Source organism: Halichoeres trimaculatus, unplaced genomic scaffold (assembly GCF_033239565.1).
Source record: "Halichoeres trimaculatus isolate MK-OKI-2021-1 unplaced genomic scaffold, fHalTri1.1 fHalTri1_scaffold_5, whole genome shotgun sequence".
NCBI classification, from domain to species: domain Eukaryota; kingdom Metazoa; phylum Chordata; class Actinopteri; order Labriformes; family Labridae; genus Halichoeres; species Halichoeres trimaculatus.
Window position 1 is genome coordinate 15917316 of NW_027437183.1, and position 24392 is coordinate 15941707.

Here is a 24392-nt window from a genome sequence, read left to right on the forward strand (position 1 = left end):
TCATTCTTTCATGAAACCATGTGATGTAGTTGTTACATACAACACATTAAATGATGCAATCTATTTAGTGAACACAAAGACCACAGCTAACATGGCTAATGTGTGACGTTTTTCATGCTGTGAGCGGGCATAACTTTTTTGGGGGGGGTTTTCAGAGAAGAGCTTTTTTTCCTTAGTTGCTAAGGAGTGACTTGTCTGGCATCTTTATTATCTCTGCTGAGAGTGGGAAAAAACAGTGACGGAGAAGTAACAGGTAAAAAGGAGACACTTTGTCCTGGAGCATTTTACCCTTTATGCTACAAAGACAAAAGTTCGTGCAAAATTTGAACAGCACACTCCGCCCATGAGAAGCCTGATGGTAACGTTTCAACATTTCGAGAAAGTATGTTGAAAACATTTCTCAAACTCTTCAATTTAAATCAGAGTCCAAAGTCTCAGCCACGCCGTGTGATTTTTCTCTATCTACATTTTAAATCCTTTCCTGCAGCATTCTTTATCTTTTCCTTTTGCTGACCTTTTTTTTTCTTTTACTCCTCCTCTGTCACAAAAGAGCATACTAACTCCTACCTTTTTACTATGGCAACTAAGGAACACTACTTAAGAAAATCGTTCTTTTATTAGAAACACCTGTTATGGTTATGACAAAGTATGGCACAATCTAATGGTGCAAATGCGTTTGTTATTTATGTTAAATATAAAAGCTGGCAGCCTAATAGGTGCTATTAAGTAACAGCACATTTAGTTTACCTATCTTAATAATCAGGAACTGTTTTGCTATCAAACAGTTGTTATACGCAGCCCTAATGTGCATCATACTGAAGGGTTAACACATCTGTGTTTTCACTGCTCTTCTGTTTATCAGGTGCCACCATGACATCTTTGCATCTTGTAATCATAGATTAAATAAAAATGAAACCTCAGAAAATTGATGCCAAGTATGCCACTAAAACATGCACATAGAAATGAGACTAAGAGATGGAAAGGCAGGAGGGGAATTTTACAGAGATAGAAAATAGATGAAGCACAAAGGTCAGAGAAGACCAAAACCAGCAACATTTATAGTTCATAAAGCGTCTGCTCTGCATGACCCCTGTTTGACTCAAATATAATGGTCTCATTTCTTTGATGAGTCTCTTACGTGACTTTCAAATCCACAACGTGAGGTGATAACATCCCCCCCTGATGAACAGACACATAAATATAACACCCAGCATACAAACGCCTGCATGTGTAGAGACTAATGCATTCAAAGATCAAAGTCCATCCTCTAATTCTGATTCTGACCATCATTACCAACTCAAAGGATTCTTCATTCTCAAGAGCTTTGACTCATTACAGTCCATCACAGCTGTGTGATCCTGTCAGCGGGACCCTCTTATATTTTCATTATGATTCTAAATGTAGTGTTTTGTATTATAACTTGTGTTATAACTTGTCTATCACTATTGTTCAGCAAACCTAACCCTGTGGGTGCATGCAGCTGACTGTTTCACCATCAGTGAGTGTGCTCCTGTAGGAATGCTTTCTGATTAACAAAGCTTTCAACACCAAATCTAGAAGAAAGGGTAGTCCAGGAGACGACAGGGAGGAAAGCTCCAGAAAAAACAAGTTAATGAGTCACACTTTGGGCCCCGATTCTCAACAAACCTCTTCACTCTCCTCCTTCACACAGATAGGATACTCCTGTGGGATTTGATTTGGACACAGAGGATCAAAACCATCAGAAGGAGCCAATCAAAGACTTGTTTATAAATTACTGTCACATCTCAGTCTGTTAGACAATAAAAAGGTCTCTAAAGCTGTATGTCTCTTGCACATTTCCTCTGTTCTTTCTCTCACCTTCAAACCTATTTTGCACAGAAAAGGACAGACACTTGGAGAAACTTTCCACAGGAGTCAGAGCTGATCAATGTCACAATGTTTCTTGAATTTTTTTTTGCCTTCAGGCCAGCATTAAAGCTCAGTCCAAAATCTGACCTTACCCATAAAAAAGCAATATCTTCATCGTCATTCATTGCCCAGAGCCTCGTTCTTCTAGCTTTTTTTCAAACAGTTTAGAGGTTTAAGTTTAAGCATAAGCATATTTTATAAAGTGCTTATGATGTTAAACTACTTTGCATTCCTCTAGACGTGTAAACAGTCTGAAAACAAAGATCAAGCTCTCCCTCTGTTTGGTGGTTTCTACTGCTTACAAAGTGACTTGTTTTAAAATTCTATCTGCTACTTCTTGCAGGGCCACTTGCCAACAGAATGTTGAATACATTAGGAAAGTAAATGCAACAGGTTAACTCTATGATCCTTTAAGTTATTTCAAAATGAAACAGTATGATTCGTTGGCTGCAGTTAAAGCTTATCATTATATCATTACCCGTGTATCATTACAGGGTGGTAAAAAATTATGTTTATTAGAGTAACACTGTCATTTTAGGATTAACTAATGATCTAAGGTGGTCAGTGAGTGCATTCATTGCTCTTTTAACATAAAAGAGCACTGCTATGGGCAAGTGCCAAGGGTTACTTGCCCTTTATCTAAGGGCTACAGGACACTAACATATATATATATATATATATATATATATATATATATATATATATATATATATATATATATATATATATATATATATATATATATACATATATACATATATATATATATATATATATATATATATATATATATATATATATATATATATATATATATATATATATATATATATATATGTGTTGGTTTTTGTTTTTTTTTTTTTTTGCTAAGGATTCAAATGGAAACAAAATTCAATAAGTCACAAGTAAAGGATAATGTAATAAGCAGGTGGTTTTGTGATGTAGAATTACTGCAGGAATATTTATTTTCCCAACTCTAATTTTTGAGATGCACTCACCAATTCAGCAGGACAGGATCTAATATCCACAACAGTATCCTTCACCTTGTTTTGCCCACCACTTTAGAATGCTACCAGAAGCTTATGATTGCACCCGTGGCTGTCAAGCAGCAACAGGTGCTTTACTCTTCCTTGAACATACCAGAAGCTTATGTTTATGCCACAGTGTAGGCCAGGTACTGGTGATTTTTTTGTTTGAAAAGCATAAAAACAGATATCTGTAAATGTTTAAATGGGTAATTTCAGGGTTCTGTTATAGCCTGGCTGTCTATCTGAGGTAAGCGCTCTGGTTCAAATCCAAACTGGGGCACCTTTCCTGCTTGTCATTCTCCACAATCTTATCTTATCTTATCTAAAAAAAACATGGGTACTTTAAAAAGCACAGTGTGTCCTTTTCAATTGTCAATTCAAAAAAAGGCAATCATACTCATGTACTTCAGTCAATATAATGTCAGGATAAGATGACCCTAACTTGGCCCAAAATGATTTTCCAAATGTAAAATCCCATAAAAAAGAAGAAAAAGAAAAAAGAAAAAAACTGTGTTGTGGGCTCTGAAAACTGTTAACATGGACTGATCTTTTTTCTTCCTCACAAATGAAAATGTTTTTGTCAGTTTATTCAATTTACTTTGAATTGAGTTTGAAGCCTACCATAAGCACATGAAGAAAACGTTAAATAATAAAATAAACAGAGTAATAAATGTATATTGTGAATCACTTGAGTTCCTATCTAAAAATTTCTTCACTAACAGGTTTGATATTGTGACAGATCTGCTTAAAAAGACAGGCTGTATATCACTTCTGTGGTGACATTTTCCAAAGGTGAGCAGAGAAATACCAGCCTCTCACCCGAAACAACACAGACAACAAACAACTTCACATTCTGCATATCAAGAAAAGGAGAAGAGCAGAGGACAGCAAAGCAGAGCAGAGGAGAGGGAAAGTAGCAAAGACAGACAGACAGACAGACAGACAGATAGACGCAAGAGGCTGAAAACAAGGAGCTCTTTATCATCAAGAGTTCACTTTGACTGATGGCCAGTTAGAGTGAAAGTGAGAGGAAATTAGGGGCCTTTTGTCCCATCCTAACAGAAAAATCACCAAGTAAACAGTGGAGAGGAGCATTAAGACCGACAGCAGGCTCCCAGGAAAAATGTTCTCAGGGCAAAACAAGAGCACATCACTGAAATATCGATCAACATAAGCCACTCCAAAGACTTCCTGCAGAGAAGTCTGGACTTTCTTCTTCACTGGTTCAGTCACACCCCTGATTTCTCTTTTCCCTGTCTTTCCAAGCCTGTCTCCCTGTCTACTTCTCCAACTCTCTCTGAGTCTGAAACTCTTCACCACTCTGTCCAACCTTCCATCTCTTATACTTTTTTTATTCTTTTCAACGTCCCCTCTCTTTCACCCTCTCAGACCCTTCACTTGAGCTCCTGTCTGCTATCTTTTCATCTCTGCCCCTGTCCCATCGTCACTTTTCCCCTTCTATCACTTTGACAAGCAGTACATGAATCTGATGCAGGATCAAGGCCTAAGGTATTCCCCGGGGATTCTGCTTAGCACCTCAGACAAATGTCAATGAAGCCTGCTGTCCTTTGAGGACAGGTGAGCTTGATCTGTCGAGCAGCCACGGGTGCTTTACTCTTCCTGAACTGTATTCCAGCTTTTGTTCCTGCTTGACATCTCAGGTTAGGGTAAACTTTCTCAAATTACTTCTCTGTTTCTACACCCTGCTATCTAGGCAGGATGAATTGAGTGGAAATAAATGACATGTGATCAATCATACAGCGTTCTCTCTGACAGCTTGTGTCAAGTGGCACAGAGCCGTGCAACAAGAAAAGTTTTCCCTCAAAGTTGTTTTTGTTTTGTTTTTCGTTTTTCTACGGCTGTGTGTTTCTCTGAGCCTGACACCTTTGCCCTTCCCTCGCTTTCAGCAGGGTTTCAGGTTTGGATTCTTCTTTCACCTTTGTGGTGCACATCAAATCCACAGAGCGACAGGAAAATGAGTGGGAGAGAGGGTTCAAACAACACTCAACTCCCCTGAAACAGTAATCATTGAGGGGTCTTTATGCAATGTGTTTACCATTTCAGTTTGGAGAAGTAAAATATTTCTGGTTAAACTGAGCTGCTGAGGGCTGAGAGGGTGCTTTGTGGTAAGAAAAACCTATTTTAAAGGCACCACTTGGAATGTCGGGCCTCATAAAACAATATAACAGTGAGCCCTTATAGCTAACTACAATGTAGTACTAGGGCCTGCTCTAGAAGAAAAAAAGAGATTTAAGTTTTACACTAATGAGAGTAACACCTTAAATTTGCAAGGATCAAGGCATAAATCCATGGATTTTAAGTCACAAATCTAAAAAACAAAGTTAAACATTTATGAGGAAAAAAATATGATTTTAGGCAGTGGTTATCTTCAAGGAGAAGACAATGAGAGCAGCCATCCCCCTGCACAAAAATGAGAACATTGAAGCATCTTGTCAAGTTCTGCGTTACTATAAATGCCACATAAATACCTCAATCTTTCATCCACATCTTATTAGTTTAAAAATACAGGGCTCTGAACGGATAGTGCAAGACACTGAAGATGCAACTCCACCTTGCCCTTAGCTGTTGAACATCTTCACAAAACATTTCTCAGTTCAGGCAAAATCTGACGTCGCACTATAAGCTGTTTTCTATAGAACCACAGCCTGTAGATAGCACTTCTTTCTCAAGAAGTTAAGTTTATTGTATAACGACTTTAATCTAGTCCTTTTAAGTCCTTTTCTATATCCTTTTAAGACCTTTTACATGATGTGCATGTAATTACCACTTACACGCACACACACACATAAGGATGTGCACACCACAGTGATATGCTTGTATTTTATCTATTAGTGATGATAGATGTAATACAGGCGGGGAGGCCCAGCACTGCTCAGGGTCATCTGTCTTTTCCCTGTCATGAGCCAATGGCCTGACACACAAAAACACAGGCGCACACACTCATGCGGCACACACACAGACATGGACAAACCACACTGCTCCACTGATCAGGGGTCTCAGTGCAGATAACAGGTCTCTCTGATAGGAATTATTAGTTATTTCTTCAAAGATACAAAGTTCTCATATGAATTCTACAAGATGCTACCAGCTAGTGGTTAAACCTGGTACTGCATGTCTATGAAGCTAATTATGGGTGAGAGCACAATTAAATGTTTTCATAGATTTTCTCTTCCATGGCCCTTTTAGAGCAATTAAAAAGGACAGAAAAAGTAAACAAAGGAAGTCAGAATTGTTTCTTTTACCCTTACTTATCTTAATATCCATTTTGTCCCCCACCTGTCTATTGTCCCTCTCCCTCCCTTATGCTCTCCCCCTCATGGGTCCAGGTCCCCTCTCTCCTCCCAGAAGCCATTTCTCCAATGCAGAGTTCTGAGTGATCCATTTCACCAACCTGAAAAAGCCAATTATCTGCCTTTTTATGACTTTCATTATTTTACCACTCACACAGTGTTTTATTACAGGGCCGCTGGCTGCCAGCAACAACACATACCTGCACACACACAAACACACACCCAATAACACGTATTGACACCAAAAAAAACTTGCACACTAACGCACCTCTACCTGAGTTATAATACAAAGACATTACTACAGTGTGTGCGCACACTATGATGTCTTGGTTTACATAATATTAAGTCTGTGTGTGGAGTGACAAGTAATGACTGCCAGTCAAATAAATTATGTTTGATTGAAGTGCATTGTCTTGAGCAGCAGTAAAGATGGGTGGGCTGAAACCTTGTCAGTCAGGAATGTAAAGCAAGCTTTGTCTAAAGCACAACAGTTGTTAAAGACACTTCAACGCAGGAACAAAGAAAGGCACAGGCCCTATATGCCAACTTTCCCTCATTAAATGTTTACTGGAAACAAGGTGTACATTTATGAGAACCATCAATGTGTTTCTTAATGTGTGTGAGAGGGTGTTTCTCTGTACCCCAGATAACTGTGTGCCATGACTGCACTAGTATTCATGCCCAAGTGAAGTACACTACAGCTATATTGGAGAATGATCATCCTCATTTGTCACTCCTTTCCATCTGACAGACACACTGCACTCATCTACATTCAGCACCTGAGGCTGCCGATGTTTAATGCTGCCATTAAACTCATCTCTGACATAAAGTGCATCTGTGACTAAAGAGTGAGTGTGAGCCGAGCTCCAGGCAGTGAATCTAATGTTGAATTCAAGTCTTCAGACACAGAATATAAAACAAATATAATATGGCAGGGGTGACTTTCTGATTAACCTAAGACTCTTTCCTCCTTTCTGCTTTCCTTCACACTCTGCACTCTGAATCTGAAAAAAAAAAAAAACTAAAATAAAAAATCTGTGCTGTCTGCCTTTTTTCTTATCTGCTTCTACGCACTAGCATGTTTATATCTCTCTTAGTTAGTAATACCTTTGGAGGCTGTCCAGTTGTTCACTGCTGTGAGATCTGTGTGCTTCATAATGTAAAATGGATATTTAGAGAGTAATCAGAACCTGCTCATTGCTATCAAAACTTCTGCTTCGACAGAAAGATCCATTTACTGGTGGTCTCTTGTGCTACATCACAATTTCCTATTTCCTAACACTGCTGAGCATCAATGTACAACATTTTATCCCATGATAAAACCTTTAAGTGTTCTTGGGGTTGTGAGGAGTTTGAAAGTGCTCTTTAAAAATTCTCTCTTCTAAATATATGCCCGATCATAATCCACACTTTAAAATGAGATTATCAGCGCCAATATTGCTGGTTACAGGTTACTTTAAATTGCTACTTCTTAGCTTCCAGGACTGGATTGATTTACAGCATGTCTAGATCTCTATGACAGCACCACACTGGCTGATAAAGTTTAGTAGTGGGACAAGATAAAATACAGAGATCTGTGTTTTTCTCTGCTAAAAACAATTTCTGTGACTGATTTTGTAGTGATGGTGGACACAAGAGCCTAACTGTCGGACCAAAAAAAAAGGACAGAGGAGCAGAAAAAAGCTAAATGGGAGAGTGATACAGCTCCAGCTAAAGGCTAATTAGCCTTTGGCTCTGGCTGTCTCACTCTATAACACAGGGGCTACGCTGTTTTGTGAAAATGTTGTTTGCTCAAACTTGAGAGTCAATCAATAAAATGAAAAGTGAGGTTTTGCCTTAAAGCACAGGACTGCCAGCTGCGCTAAATATGAATGGCTACCAAACTACTTAAAAACTGACAGTGTTTATTTGTTGTCACGTTAGCCTACAGTTACGTCGGAGCACAGGGCTGCCAATGCTGATAACATATAGTCGGTTGCTACAATGTCTGCTGAATGTCACGCATCAAACTGTAGCGCTACATAACTGTTCTGATAAGTCTCTTACCTAGGCACGTTGTATCCAGTAAAAAGTTGTCTTGGACAGAGAAAATTTGTTTGGATCCGATCTCCATTTAATTCCAAAAAAAAAGACACCTCACAAAAAGTAATTTACAACAGTGTGGGGAGACTCCGGGCCACAAGGTGGCGAGGGAGTGCAATTAAAACAAATCCTCCTTCTTGCATCTTTAAACCAAGGTGGAACATTTGTACTCTTGAGCCCGAAATCCAAGTAATAGGTTTATAAAGTCTACAAGGCCCTGGCTGAGACATGTTACTTTAATGTCAACATGTTTTTGCATGCAATTCAGCATTTCATTTTTCTCTCTAACTCTGACTTTGTGACTTGAAAAAAAAAGGCATAGTTCACTGAAAAATGCAAATGCCAAAGGTGTCAACAGATCCCCACCCGGGGACTGAGGCTGATTTGCTTAAATAAACTCAAATCAACAAAACTAAGTTTAAAAATGCAAATTTCCCAGCCCTGGGGAGTTATTGTTTGCCATGCACACTGTTAATTAATTCTATGCATTACTTAAGGACATGACAATTTTACTCTAGTAATTCTCACCCCATGACAATAACAGACCAGAATTTCAATGATCTTATTCAAGAAACCTCAGTCTCATTATACTCTACCTGACCCTGCAGCTAAAAGAAGCAAAACGTGCAAAGGCTTAGATGAAAATAGTAACAAATAATGGAAATCTATTTATACAATAGTGATTGTATGATAATGTATTCTTAGCTTAAGTTGATCGCATTTATTACAGACGTGGGTAGATAAGATTATGCTGTCTATCCAACAGTGAGGCACAAAGCTCACATTGTCACAGTGCATTATGAATATATGTTTCTAGACAGTGAGGGGGGGAATGCAGGGGCGGACATAAGCTGAAATTTCCCTGTCTGGGATGTGTTCTCAGTAAGCAGCAAACACAGTGTGAAGCTAAGGCTGAAATGGATAGGCTTTAATAGCATCATGACAAACTGAAAGGCTGGCTCTCTTTTTGCTCTAGTTACCCCTGTCACTAACAGGCACCTCCTTCCAGGAAGCTGGGTATATATTGTTCAAGATGCGTCATTATTGTGATTTGTTGTTGTTGTGTACCAGCACTGTTATCACTGCTGGAACATAATAACAGCACTAATAAAAAAAAGAGTTGCCATAGTGAATCATAAAGGTAAAATTGATTTTCTTTACAGTGATTCTGCACTAAAGTCAAACTGATGTCAAATATTCACATTTGAGATTCTCACCCACAGGAGCTATTCACAGCTGTAGCGCAACAACAACTTTTTTTTTCTGATCTTGTAGCTACCTTAATGTTTTGATGCTTGTGCTTGTTATTTTCTGGCCATATTCAGGTGATTATGGACATTACAGGAAATTTTCCACAGTTCCAGGAATAAGCTGCTTTAATCCAGGATATTTAAGGAACTTGTGCCCCCACCAGGCTTTTTCCATGAAACTGGTAAAAAATAATGCATATTCATGATTAGAGGGACACTAGTGGACAGGATATAAAGAATTAATTGAGTTGTGTATTCAAAGACACAACACTGGTGGAGTTGCCTACTTACATCTTGTGCATACTGATGGAAGGATGATATATGTCTATGATTGTAAAGATTGAAAAGATAACAATTGCTGCCAACCACTGAAACATGCCTACGTACTTGTCTAAAAGTTAAGTAATGAACACATTTGTGTCATCAACAACCAAGTTACCCTGTATCTGTTTCATAACAAGTCCATCCATCAGCTTTCAGCTTCTTTCTTTAATTATTTCTCAGCTGTCTGATGTGCTCAGTGGGCACAGAATTTAAATGCATGACTGCGATAAACACCACTTCATTTACGGCTTCATGAGATTAATTTCAGTGTAAAGATAGAATAAAAGCACTCTTGAGCCAAACTAAAGCCTGTTAATAACAAACGATTACACTTGCAATGTATTCATTCAAAAACCTTTTACCAGGGCTGTCAACGTTGATGTGTTCATCACACAGCAAGTGAGATCCAAAACAAACACAACAAGTTGTTTAAATTTCATATACTTCTTATGACGGACGGTGAAAGCTGGCATGAAGGAGGGTGGTTCTGGGATGCCAGAGCTAACTTTTAAGCCTCTCTGAGGTGTCATGGGCATAACTTTACCAAACACCGGAGCACTGCAGCAAAGTGTTGTACTGGGTTTGAAAACAAAAGCAAAGCCTGCAGTGTGCAAGTAGTACCTGAATGTCATACAGACTCAAAAAAAATCTCAATACAAAGCAGACTACTATATCTTACACTCTGTTTCCCACAATGCATGGCACTAGTGTTGTTATTTTTTTTCCCATTTTTGGCAGTTGGCACTCCGTTTTAGATATATTACAGTGTGGTAAGTAGAGATGGACCGATGTGGCCGATACCGATACTGATTATTAGTATGATTATTAGTAGGCAAGGAGGCCGATAACCAATTTTTGAAGCCCAAATTGATTTGTAGGCAAAGTGAAAATATCGGCGTAAAAATTTTGAACAATAAAAACTCCAAAACTTAACTGAATTCAAATGTCTTCAAACATATGTTCATTAAACAGCTCCCAGGCTTAGCAGCATGATTTATAAAGTTAAACCAAAAAAAATAGCGAGAGTTTCTACAGTAAATGAAGTTTTCCAAAATTTTTATGTAACTGCAATAAAACTGGACAGAATTGAGTTTGTGCTAACTTTTACAGGCATGTTATGCAGTTGAATTCATTTCAGACAGGGAGAAACTCTGTACATAGAAGCACAACAAGCAGCTCCTGAATGTTTGCAGTTTAACACATTTCTTATTATTTTTTAAGGGGCAGAAAAACGTATGCCTGTGGGTATTGACAAGAGGACTGACTTTTGTGTCTGTGGAAGTTAAAATAACCTCATGGACAGTAAGATAGTCACAATGCGAATTGCTTTAGTCCATCAATGGGATTTTCCATTGACATTAGCATTATTGGCCTTCAGATTAAAAAAAAGGCTGATGCCGATATGCCCCAAAATGCCAAATATTGGCCCCGATAATCGGCCCAGGGGATAATCGGTCTATCCCTAGTGGTAAGTTACCACAACTGCTACAATACCACTTAACTTTAAAGTTTCTTACATTTACACTGAAGTATTGCAAAAACAATGTCAGTGATCACTCACAGGTAACTGTTCATTACTGTGAGAATTATTCAGTTCCAAACATATCACATCACACGTTTTTCTAAAATCGCAAGTGGATGCAACAGAAGTGGTTTGGTTTTATCAGCTTGGCCATTGTTTACTTTTGCTTTCCAAAAAATTAGAAAATAAAAATAGTGAAGCATACTACAAAACAGATCCAACAGAACAGTCATGCAACATACAAACTTCAAAAGCGGAAAACAGTACATACTGCACCCTACATTCTTAAGTAGCAGAAAGTAGAAAGCACCCACTTTCTGCTACTACGATAATGTAAAACAACAAAACCCCAGGCTTTTGAATGGTTAATTTCACTTCAAAAGACCCCAACATGCCTCAGTTTACAGGTCATAGGTGATAAAAAATGCCCAATCTTAGTATGTTGCATTAAATCAATGTTTAGGATCAGTATGCAGTTTGCTGTAATCTACAACAGAAAAAAGGGATATGCTAAAAAGGTTTTCAAGCAGCTAACCTTGTTTGAGTCTCGCCTCTGGGCTCTTTGCATATTACTCCTCTTCTGTTTCTGCCTGTCCTGTTATTGTCTAATAAAGCAAAAAAGCTTAAAATCTTAAAATAAACAGAGACAAAGGCAGATATTGCGTGAAGAGCCAAATACAAAAGAGCATCCCTCGCTTTGTTATTCAAATCTCCTCCATATGCTGAAAAAAAATATTAAAAGTTCAGGCTAACAACAGACTCATGTCATGTCTTAACAATCTGTTAACAAAATAAAAACAGTGAATACCACTTAATAATGCCTTTCATTTCTGGAACAGACCACTTGACTGGGAAAAAAAGCAACGGAGAGCAAAGGAATGACTTATTCATTGCCAATTTGATGTGTTTCTCAGCATGACAAATCAGAACCACAAGTTCCCACTCAAAGGGAGAGGGGAAAACACAAAAGACAACACTAATTAGTCTCCCTGTGTTGGACATTTAAAAAGCCTCACAGAGTGATAAAAATTAGAAGCTAAACAACACCAACCAGCATAACAAAAGACCCACACAACAAGATTTTCGACATGTTCAGCCTATTAGGCCAATCAGAAAACTGAAAAATGTCTGAGAATATAGACTTAGTTTTCCTACAAGGCTTCTGGATAACATAAGGCTGATGTGATGAAAGCAGTTTGCTGGCACAGCCTGAGAGGAATAACATAAAGTATGTTTCAGCTAGATTTCTGAAAATAATAACTGAGGAACTTTGTTGATATTTAAAGTGTAAAACATCTGAATATGGTAGTCTTATCCTCGATGAAAGAGACATTTGGCAGCATCATACAGCAGCAAACTGAGCAGAGAGGGAGGGGAGGCTACTCTGTGTTCCCTCCAACTCTCACTGTATGCTGTGTGTGTCTCTGAAAATCATGCTGCAGTGCATTTTATCTGTCCCCAGCCCCACTCCAAGGCTCAGCTGGATTCTTTATGCTTGTCTATTTTTACAAATGTGCGTGTGTGCATGTAATTGAATGTGTAAGTATTTGACGTGTGTGTTGTTTTTGCTGACTAAACTGAGTCTGGTGGGATTGGACTAAAACTTGGCAGATGTACTTTATGACTCATACTGACATTAAATAAATTTGTTCCTCCATGTTTGTGTGTGTGTGAGCAGATTCTATATAATCTCAGATTACATGTCTCTGTGGGAGACTTTAGGGCCCACTGTGAGTTTATCACTGTCTACCTGAGTGCAGGCCGAGTGTGTCTTTCTGAGTTTAACAGGCTCCAGTTAAAGTGTATGCACTATCATTCCTGCACTCTGCTGTTAAACTGCATTTGAATTAGAAGAACTGGCTTATTGTATTTCTTTTTAATTGTGAAGAAAATCAAATAATCAAACACAGGTAGAGGAATTTTAAGACCCCTGCCTTTTAGTACAAAATGATGGTGTAAGTGCCCCTGTGCAGTTTTAGGCATGCAGTGTTTTTAAGTTGTTTATCACTTTGACTTGGCAGGCTGTTAGATTAGAGTCTCAGCAGCATGATGGAGCCAAGACACAAATCTCTAGCATTTTGGGAATATATAAAGCAACAAAATATTTACTTAGAAGGCATGTTTAATTAAGCTATTATAACAGTAACTTGGGACCTGTCACTAAATGTTGACATTTACCTAATCAGCCTTGTTATTAATAGATTGCGTGAATGCTGCAGCCACACATTTGTTCTCAGTTAGAAGAGAAGAGAGATATGGGAATTAAGACTTCATGAGTGTCCACAGCAAGCTGACAGACGAGGACACCTCTGAGTGTTTGCACGTCCTCTCTTTGGACTACCTGTCTTCTGCATTGCAATCGAAGGCACTGAAAAGAGAAAAGGGAAAAAGAAAGGAGGAGGGGAAAGGGAACACTCAACAGGCAGACTGCTGTTACTATAGCAACAAGCTAGCTATATCCCAACTGTAAAAAAAAAAAATTAATTTCCTCTGTCTTTTTCTATAGGAGAGATGAGAGAGGAGTCCGTGTCTTAGCACAGAACAGGCATTGAGATCCATCACTAAGATAAATATTCAGTGTAAACCAGTATAATACGTGCTCTGCAGCCTCTTTTCCACCAAGCAAACACCACAGAGGCACACTCATTACTTTCATGCAGTGAAGATGGGCATTATTATGTAGAGTAGGAACTGCAACTGGCGAGAGAGCAAAACACAAAAGAGGTTTAATGCAACAAAGCTCATAAAATGTTACACTCATTATTCCACCAAAAACAAAATTTGCACATCAACATTCTGCCATGAAGCCTCGTAAGACCAAATAAATTGGAGTTTTTGCATTTAAATATAAAATGTGAGCATGAAAGAAGACTGGATGAAGTCCCAGTGTTGAAAGTTTATTTGAGGGCAAACGCACACTGCTCCATGCAAAATGAATTTGACTCATATCTGATTTATCCTCTAAAAATCTAAACATTTCTCTCACTAGAAAGCAACAGCAAATTTGGGGGAATTTAGTGAAGGATTTTGTTGATCTTCTGTGAAAATATCTCTTAGTTTTGGGCACTTCATCTTACAATAATTAATTAATAGGGTATTAAAGACACAAGCAGTAATAAGCGGGCCCTCGCCCCTGTGTGCCTGTCATGGCATGCTGCACCTGCCCCATGTGGAGCAAGATCTGTAGATAAGGTGTTGCCCTAAAGCAGCACACATGGGTTATTTTAATCATAAAGTAGGTTGCAGTAGTCCTCTTAACCACCAGATATGTCTAGGAATTTTGTATATTTATCATCTTCAGTGGTAATTGGCGAGAGATCATTAAAGAATGTGGATGATTTGAAGTATGTTCGAAGGTGTCTATGGAATGAAATACTGCTTGTGTCCAAAAGGTGCCACTATTCCCATCACCCTTAAGCATCTGTAAACGAGTTGGGAGGTGGGCCTAGATCTTGTATGTAAAATTCAAAGCAGATTGGACTTTATACGAAGGAGCGGGAATGACTTCCTAGTTTATGACGTGGTAACAGAGTTTGATGCAGCACCATAGACACTTACTATGGGAGATGATCTGATCAGTGATCCTTTATTGAGACCTGAAAGACATTTCTGAGCACAATTTAAAAGAATACGTAAATTTGAGTTTTTAATCACAAAGTAAAACATACAACTTCTTTTTGACAGTAGGGGGCACTGTACTTTAAACTAAAAGAGAGGCAAAAGCACTTGGGCTGAGACAATGAACATGGGCGTGTGTTTTGGTCCTGATCCAAGATTGCACATGCAAGCTTCGGCGGTCGTTTGTGGCCATGCCCGTTGAGTTACAAAATTATCATTTGATAACTTTTAAACAACAATGTGTGTAGTATGCACATGCCAAGATTGAAGTTGATTTGATTAAAAAAAAAAACTAGGACTAGTTTGTTGGAATATGTACCCTATGAATCATGAAAATCCTACATTTAACACCAATTTCCCAACTTACTTTTCAGAATACCATAGTCAATTTAGGGTTAAATTGGCATAAAAAATAATAATCCTTAAGGTGCCAAGAGGACCTTCGCCATCTCTGCGATTGGTGGGCTTGGGCTCTATTTATAGAGTTTCTCAGACTTCATGTAAATAATCACAAAAGGGCTCAGAATTTTTGAGCACATTAACTGTTATAGCTTTATAATTACAGTGTTAATGCTACAAAGGAATAAACAGACTCCAAACAACTGTGATCAAAATCATCCAACTATCATACATCAAGGAAAAGGTATGCATGCAAGACTTAGTGTGTGTCTGTGTGTGTTTAGCAGATGTTCTGTGCAGCCTGTCAGACAGCCAGCAGTATCTTGCAGCTGATACTCTCTTTGGACAGGCTGAATGACTGACAGGTGTGTGTTTGTGTCTGCGTCTGTGTGTGTGTTTGTGTTGTTTTTTGTGTGGGAACAGAAGGGAGCTTGCTTTGCCTCTAGCAAATCAATGTCCCCTCAAGGGATTGTGGATCCAGAGACAAAGAGCGAGAGAAGCTGAGGGTGAAAGAAAGACGGAGAGAGAGAAAGAGCAAGCCTTGGGCAAACACTTTTTGCTCTCTTTCACCTCCCAATCTCCGCTTATTCTCCCTCAGACTTAACACATCTTACAGTAAATCTCTCAGAAAATGATCAGAAAGACGGAATCAGAGAAATTGTCGAGCAACCATGGTGGGGGTATTAACCTTTTTACTGGTGTTACATGATGATCAAGTGAGGTGTTTGAATCTGACTCTGTTATATAACCTGCCCTAGTGAATGAAACACACTCTCCATTTTTTCATATATCTGCCTCACTGTAGGAGTAAAAAGACTCTTAAAACACATGATGCATCTATAGTCATTTGGAGCACGTTTGCGTGCTTACATTAGCATTTAGCAAAGAGTTATGATGTGCCAAAAACAGCTTCAAAGAGATGTTAGAAATACCCTTTTAGTGTAGACAGTACAATACAAATGAAAAGTAATGTTAACCTTACACACACAGACTCATGTAGCATTAGGGCACTGCAGCAAGATCGAAATAAAGCTCTACCATAACATCACTCCACCTTTGTGTTTTGACACTGAATCCCCCAAATGCATATTCGTGTTTGCAAGTGTGTTACACAGTTATACAATGCTGGTGAAGCTCGACAGGTGTGAAGCTTTGCCATGTCACAAGATCTCTCTGTGCTAATGCGTGACAATTTTTCTTGATCAGGTGATATCATCTGTCGCTACACTTTAACTTTTTTTTTTCATTACAAACTCTGTTTTCCAAGGACAGCACTTGGTGAATTTGTCATTTTTTAACTGCACTTCACCAACGTGATGGCAACGCTGCATCAAAACTGCTCCAGTGGAAAAGGCACGGCCAAACTGCCGGATGAAGAAAAGTTACGGGATTTCTACAGAGAGCGTCTTGTTTATGCTACAGGCATAGTTCAGGACAAAAATTTAAATGTGTTACCACAATCTCAGAGTGCACGTCCTACCTGCAGAGGGGTTGTTCATATGAGACAGCTGTTATCTATTGCTTCTGTTAACAGAGTGAGGCTGCAGTTGATTTCATATACAGACAAGACTCATAGTTACACAGAGCAACAACCAACTCCATGATCATGATTTGTTTCACATCTACTCTTATTTTCATGTTCACATCCACACTGTGTCATTTGTGTGTAATGCCATATATTTATGCTTTATGAGGTTTGCCCTCACACAGGCAGCCCAGGTGACCTGTGGCCTCTTTCCTACATGTCACTCCCCAATCTTGCCCCATTTTTTGCTCTAACCATTGTCCTATCTTCTCTGATTAAAGGCATAAAATCCCAAAAAGTGACTTGGAAAAAAAGTCACTGAAGCAGTGAGACGCATCGGTGAGAGTTCATTATAACAAGCTACGTTCAGGTCATGTAAACAGTTACAGTGACTTATAGGCATAACCCCGCATTGAATTGTGCTTCTAGCTGCAAATCAAATGCAACAGAACTGATCAGTCACACTTCTGTAAGACTGGAGCACTGCTTTAGCAAACACTCATCTTTCCTTAGCATCTTCAGGCTAACGTGAATCATGTCATCATTACTGTGCTTTATTTTCTCCCAAGTTAATGTAGACTTGGCAATTGTTTGGCTTTTTATGACTTCTGTGTAAGTGAAAGATACATTTTTCTCATTTCATTTAAGTTTTCTTAATAGTAGAGTTAAATTACAGTCCTATCTTGATTTTGGGGAACCCCATAACATCTCATCTAATAAGATGAGCGTATCCCCATACACCTCAGTAGCACAAAGAACACAGCCTGTTTCTTCCTCCACCTATAGCTTTATTAGGGATGCTGGCTCAGCTTCATCCCACCATTATGCCTTTGTAACTTCACAGCGAGGCGTATGAGAAGTATCACTAATGACATTTTAGCCATAATCTTGTATACAGAGTGACATAATGTCAACATTTTGTGAGTGAATGTGTGGCTATCAATAGTGCCCCTGTGCTTTTTAAAGACAAGTGCTGAAAAAAAAAAAATCAGTCAAAGCAAAACAAGCAATGAGTTATCTGATGCAATCTTTTGGTGAGTTGAAAAGGTTGACTTCCGACTTGCATGATTAACAGAAACTGTCTAGACACAAAAAATTCATCTCTCTATTCAGCAAAAACATTCAAAGACAGTTAGAAGAGTGATTAAAAAATCCTCTCATAAAAAGACGGCAAGGCTAAGCCTAACATCTGAGTGACGGGGCATAAACTCTTCAACCTCGACTTCAAAAGGGCTCACACGAATTGACCTGCGCTGTCTTTGCAAGTAAAACACGTCACAGCAAGTTTATCCAGGGACACAAATGGAGATACATACACCGTCATCATGGCAGCAAGCAGAAAAAGAGCAAATCCAAGCCCAGAGTAGAGAGAGGGGCACTGAAAGGTAAAGTAATAATCATCTGCTGGGGTGTCAGACACATCACCAGACAATACCTCTGATGATACAACCCTTTTATTGCCCACTGACTCCATAAAGCCAAATAAGCTTCATCCACAGAGCCACTTCCCATATGTGTGTGTCCGTGTGCTTGTATTTCTCTGTATCACAGAGAAGACCAATCCTAATTCCTGAGTGCAGACAAGAAACAAGTGGCCAAATCAAATCAGATATGGAACAGTCCTTGGCAGAGCTTCTCAAACGTACAAACAGAAACTCCTCTCTATCAGCCGTCGGCAACTGGGAGACAAAAGAGAACACAAAGGCAGCTTGCATATTCATTCTCAGGGAGTTGATTTATTTATTTATTTATTTACCCTCCGTCTTTGTGTGCTAGAGTCTCGTCTCATCTCGGCGGGAGGGAAAGACATAAAACATGTAATGCATTTACAGGGAACGTTTAACATCAGCAATTCCTAGAATAGACAATTTCCCTCCCTCTCCCTCTCTCTCTTTCCATCTCTGTCTCTCGAGCTGCAACGGGGTGTGTTGTGTATAGGAAAATAAGTTGTAAAGTCACTTTAAGGCCATTAAGATGCACTGCACAGAGGATCAATGCCCCTGTGGCCAAGTGGGTAAGTGCATCAAAACGTATCTTTGAGCCATACTTCAATTGGATTTGATTGAATCTTGTTTTTAGCCAGACAAAACAACACAACGCTCCATCTAACCCATGTATTTCGTGACCAGGGTTATGTGGTTGTCTTTCCAAACCAACATGTAACTGTGATAAAGTGCAAAAACAACTGCTCTAAATTTCCATAAATTAGGCTGCAAGCATTTTATCCCTTTTTGCTAATTCAGTTATCTTTGTATTTTGTAGTGTTAAAAACTCAAAAGCACAACAGATTTGTAATTTTTTAAGTGCATTTTTACCTCTGGTGTTCTTTTCCTGGAATTCGATCTCCTGATTGGTCCATGGGGGACGGGAGCAGATTGAGACATGAGGCAAGCGACTGGCTGGAGTCTTCTCTGGACACTGCAGACACACACAAAAACAATCGTCAGTCAATATGTCAAGTTTCACCCAGTCCAGCTTAATGCTTTATTACCTCTGCCAAGGAGGTCATGTCTTTGGGACAGTTTATTTGTTTTTCTGTGAACAACATAACTCAAAAAGTTATGAACGGATCTTCATGAAATTTTCAGGAAATGTTCAAAATGGGATAAGAAGGAAGTAATTAAATTTTGGAGGTGACCCAGATCACCATCTGGATTCTGGATTTTTTTAAAGACTTCTTTATCATTGTGAGATAGGGCCATTTTCATTATATGTGTACATAACTCCATCATAAATGGTCGGGCTGCTTTGCAAAAGAATATAAGACAAGGTCATGATCATTTCTGACAGATGTAAAAGCACTATCTAGATCCTGGCAATATTCTGGATACTGAGATCTGGAATATGAAATATGTACTGAGTGATTGTAATTTTCAACACTGTCAGGTAACAAATTATCGTACAAACCTGCAACTAACACCAAATTGTAGCAGACAGTCTGCTGAAAGGGAGTATAACATTAAAATAGGACTAAAGAGTTGTGTGACAATCACAATATGCTTGGTGAAGGTCTGCACTATCTCAGTGTTTTTCTAGTTCTGATTGAAAATTTGTTTAAAGCTTTGTTTTTTAGAATTTTGTGCTAGCTTTAAAACAAACTTAAATTGTTCTACCAATGAAAGTCTTGATCTGGGTTCATAGCTGGCTGGTCATCAACACAGAAGAGAAAAAAGAGAGGAGGAATGAAGTGCAGAACTACTGCGTGGAGTTAAAGCAAACAAGGAGCTGAGTGGTGATGTTGATCAAACTGAAAAAAATAGACATGAGGCAACCAGAAACCACAACACAGCATGGGCTTTAGCTCTGTTAAGACTAGTTGAGTAAGACAGAAATTCCAGCAGACATTAAAGTTAAAGCTAAAAAGACCTTTTACATTTTTTAAGCTATCTGCTCTCTGTACACTAAAAAGGACCCTAACCTGACCCAAATTCATGCTTCGTACTCATCCAAAAACGTCTACAAGTCTCATGATTTAGGAATGTATTGAAGCTTCAAAAATAACATCCAAAAGTAGTTCTTGAAAATTCTCTGTTCAGACATTTGGATAATGAGGATGTTATCCGTTTTTGAAATAAACTCCACGGCTACTTTAAATGGCACATTTAACAGAGTCATAAGGCATGAAGCCTGTAATAAAAAGTAGCAGTAGAGCCATGAGTTGACATTTCTGCATGTTTTTGTAAAGGTCTCTTGGCGTCCTTCTCTTTTGGTCCCCCCGTCTGTCCACAGGGCACAGGTCACAGTGTGAGTACGAACACAAAAACCTCTACAGCCGCACACTGTTGGCTATAAATTGCTGTGAAACTGCTTGCTTTTTAATAAAGGCTTCAACAAGCCACCTGAGAGCCGAGTGCCAATGAGAGTGTGTGGGTGTGTGTCCAGTTGTGCATGTGTGTGTCTGCATATGTGTGTGTGCATATTTCTGGTCTGTCTGCTCTGTGGTCACTGTCTGCTCTGTGTGTAGTTGTGCGTGTGTATCTAAATGACTCCCTGTGAGGGAAAGTGCGATAGAACCATTTTCTTTCAGCGCCTGCACCAAGTCTTAGTCCCCTGACTTTATGAGAACTATTCATCAAACCTTTAATTTCATGCTATAGTCTGCAAACCATTAGGTCTAATGACTAAGCATGCACGCTAGTGTGTTAGTGTGTGTATTAATGATGGTGCCTCCTCCAGCTCTGCATCATCCCAGCCATGCCTCAGAGAGGTTTTAAATCTGTGTGTGGGTGTGTGTATGTGTGGGTTGGTGTTTGTGTGGGTGTGTGAGTGCTTGATTCAAACAACCCCTCCCTTCTGGAACTCTCCAACCTTCATAAGCACAGGAAATCCAGTTTATTAGTGCTGGAGCTCCAGTTGTACTCTCCACTCTAAGGTGCTTCTGAGTATTTCACTTTATTTGACTGCAACTGTAATATTCTGAGTCCATCTGGGACTTCAACGTTGCCTTGAGATAGAGGAATCTAACCTCGTATTAAGATCTAAATTGACTGTTAGAGTATAGTAAAAGCTAAAACTCGCTCTCTCACACAAGCAGGCTCCAGATAAAATGTATTACGTGGAGCTATATTTACAGTCAGCCATGTAGTCCATGTATCTGATTGATTAGATGCACATAGATGGAAAGAAATCACATTTTAAGCTCATGATTGAGTTGTCTACATCAATAAGTAAATGATCTGTCTATGCATTTTGATGTTTATTAATATGAGCAAACACTTGCAATCTGAGATCACTAGAAATTTAATCAGTTCTGACAGTGTTTGCAAGAGCTTACAATTTTTCGCAATTATCATAATGTTCCTACAGGAAAATGTCACATTAGAATAGCACATGCAGTTTCAATCAAAGCTTTTTAGTAAGTTCATTCTAAAGAATTACCTATGCCCATGTACTGGGGTTGCCTCTATTCGATAGGTTTTTTTCTTTAGGATTCATATGATGGGATGTTGTTGTGGCAGAGCTTCAGCATTATCTCTCCCGTGACAGTCACTTTTCAACTAAGAGGCATGTCAGGAGGAGTGTGGCTGAATTGCCAAAACCACAAAAGAGATAAATTGCTCTAAATGAGGGAACAACATCAAAGTGATGGCACACGTTACGAGAACCAGGGAGAGTGGTTGTTTCATGTTTTAAAGGTGATGGCGTGGTGGAGGCTTAATGAGCAAAATGAGAGACACGAAGTGAAGAGATGAGGAGGAAAAAAGGAAGAAGCAATGAGAATCGTTGAAGGAGCAACAAAATATGAAGAGAAATTGACTTGAATAAAGACAGGGTGGAGAATAGGAATGAGATTTACATATTCTCTATTCATTTGAGCATGATGCTTACAAAAACTCTCTTATGGGAAAGGCAATCCTATGATTTCAGAGAAAGTGACCAACAAATACAAAAATAAGTACTAAACCATGTGTTGAACTGAATCAGCTGCACTCAGTTTGACTTTTTAACAACTTATGTTCCTCTTCCTCGATAAACATCTGTATGTATCCAAATTATTTAATTGCATCTGAAATATACCAGACACAAAAGTAATCTGGGGGTTTAGTTACCATGACGGTGTCGCTGATCATCAGAGAGGTCCAGGTCCAGCATAAGATCATCTTCATCCAGCTCTGAGGAACCCAGATTGTTTAAAACATCCTGAAATAAAAAGAAACAGAGCCCGCAAACTTTAATATATGCTGTTTAAATTAATATGAAACTAACAAAACAACAGTGAGTAATAATTAATATAAAACCATAATTTTTAAAAAATGAGGTAGATCTGTAATCCTGATACACAAAATCATTTGGAAAAGAAATCTTGCTCTGAAGCTGTTATTTTGATGAAAAGTTATAACTTAATTTCTGCTAAATACTCATTAATGCACTGGTATCCACCCGGCTTTACAAACTCTGAGAAGAAAAACAAAACTACTTAATTAAAAGCAGTGTTAAAAAATTAAAGCAAAGTAATAAATTATTTGACTCTAGGTAATCCAGGTGGCTCAAAACATTCTGAAACATTTTGTTTAGTTTTGCATTTATTAACATTTTATTGTGGTTATAGTCTACACTTAGATTGTAATGAGGAAATTAAATTTTTGTTCTTCACTTTCCCAGTTCCTAATTAGATATTTAGTCAATCATTAATGCATCCAAGCTTATACAAACATCTGTTATTTAAGGACTAAGGTTCAGTTTGACAAAGCAATGAGTATAATGAATGAGGATGTAGACTGTGTACCATCTGTCTGCATATGAAATTAGTTTCCTTGAAAGGTTAACAAATGCAGCAAAACTTAAAATCCAACTTTTTCTAAATAACGTACTTCAAGCGATACAAAAACAAAAAAAAACTAATAGAGGTTAACCTAAATCATGGTGTGCAAATAAGCAGCACACAAGGCTTTACTTTTCACTCAAAAGGGCAGTGCAAATACATTCTGCTTAATCCATCTTTAAAACCAAAAAAAGAATACTGAGTCATGTCAATGCCTCCATGTTCTTGGTGCCGTTATGAAGTAATAATGATCCCATGAAGCTCCTTTTCCTTTAGTTGCATTTCTAAAGTCAATGCTGCCACCTCATGGACATCAATAAAACTCACTGCAGGATAAAAACTGTGGCTAAGAGACTGGGTTCTAAAGAAATGTACTAGAACACTCCATGATGTTTCATAGCAAACACATAATAATTGTATTAAGGAACTGAAACAGAAGGAATAAAAGCAGAAGGGAAAAATATAGTCAAGTGTTACCAAAATAACATCAGAAACCAGCATAAATGTATGTGATTAACATCCTTTTTTTTGTACAACCTGTTTACGTCATACACCCACACGCATACAGCTACAAACAAAGACAAAGATAAATGGGGTGAAGCACTCTTCTTTCTAGGTAGAGCACTTTCACAAATCAGCAGGTTTCTTTCAATTACCCAGTACCGAAAAAGGACATTGTAATGCCAAGGTTGTATAACATGCACGGATATTCCTGCATAATTGATCAAGGCTGAATACAATAAACAAGAACTATACAACCTCAGAGATATACTGATAATTACGAGGAGGAAGGAATATACTAGTATCTCACACAGCAGAGGAAACATCAGCAGTCTGTCTACCAACAAGGCCAAAACAAACAATTACTCATTATGAATTGTGGCTTTTAAAAAATCTAACTCTCAGCAAAAACGTTTTAGACAAGGGCTGTGAGGTGAAAGTAAGAGGCAGGTTTTTCTTACAGGCCTTCAGAGCACTTTTTATTGATAGAAAGGCCTAGCCTGAACTTTATTAAACTTTAAAACAAACAAAGCTTAAAGGACGGCAAGAAACTACAATGAAGCAGGCCTTTGTGAAATGAGTTAAGAAGCAGAAAGAAAAAAACAAAGGAGAATCTCCTGTTCAGCTCTCATCAATGTTGCTTGGACGTAAACAATCCCATCGCCGCTCTTTGTATCGAT

The 24392-nt window shown here is 38.5% G+C and overlaps 1 protein-coding gene across 6 annotated transcripts in view; it reads right to left on the reverse strand.

Moving 5' to 3' along the window:
• Positions 1 to 24392, reverse strand: part of ccser1 (coiled-coil serine-rich protein 1) — a 123709-nt gene that overhangs the window by 82235 nt on the left and 17082 nt on the right. For all 6 annotated transcript variants that reach the window (XM_074670299.1, XM_074670300.1, XM_074670297.1 and 3 more), the window contains exons 5-6: positions 22499 to 22589; positions 19265 to 19367 (exon numbers count right to left, since the gene is read on the reverse strand). In XM_074670299.1, the coding sequence (XP_074526400.1) occupies positions 19265 to 19367; positions 22499 to 22589 (194 nt within the window). The remainder of the gene's footprint in view (positions 1 to 19264; positions 19368 to 22498; positions 22590 to 24392) is intronic.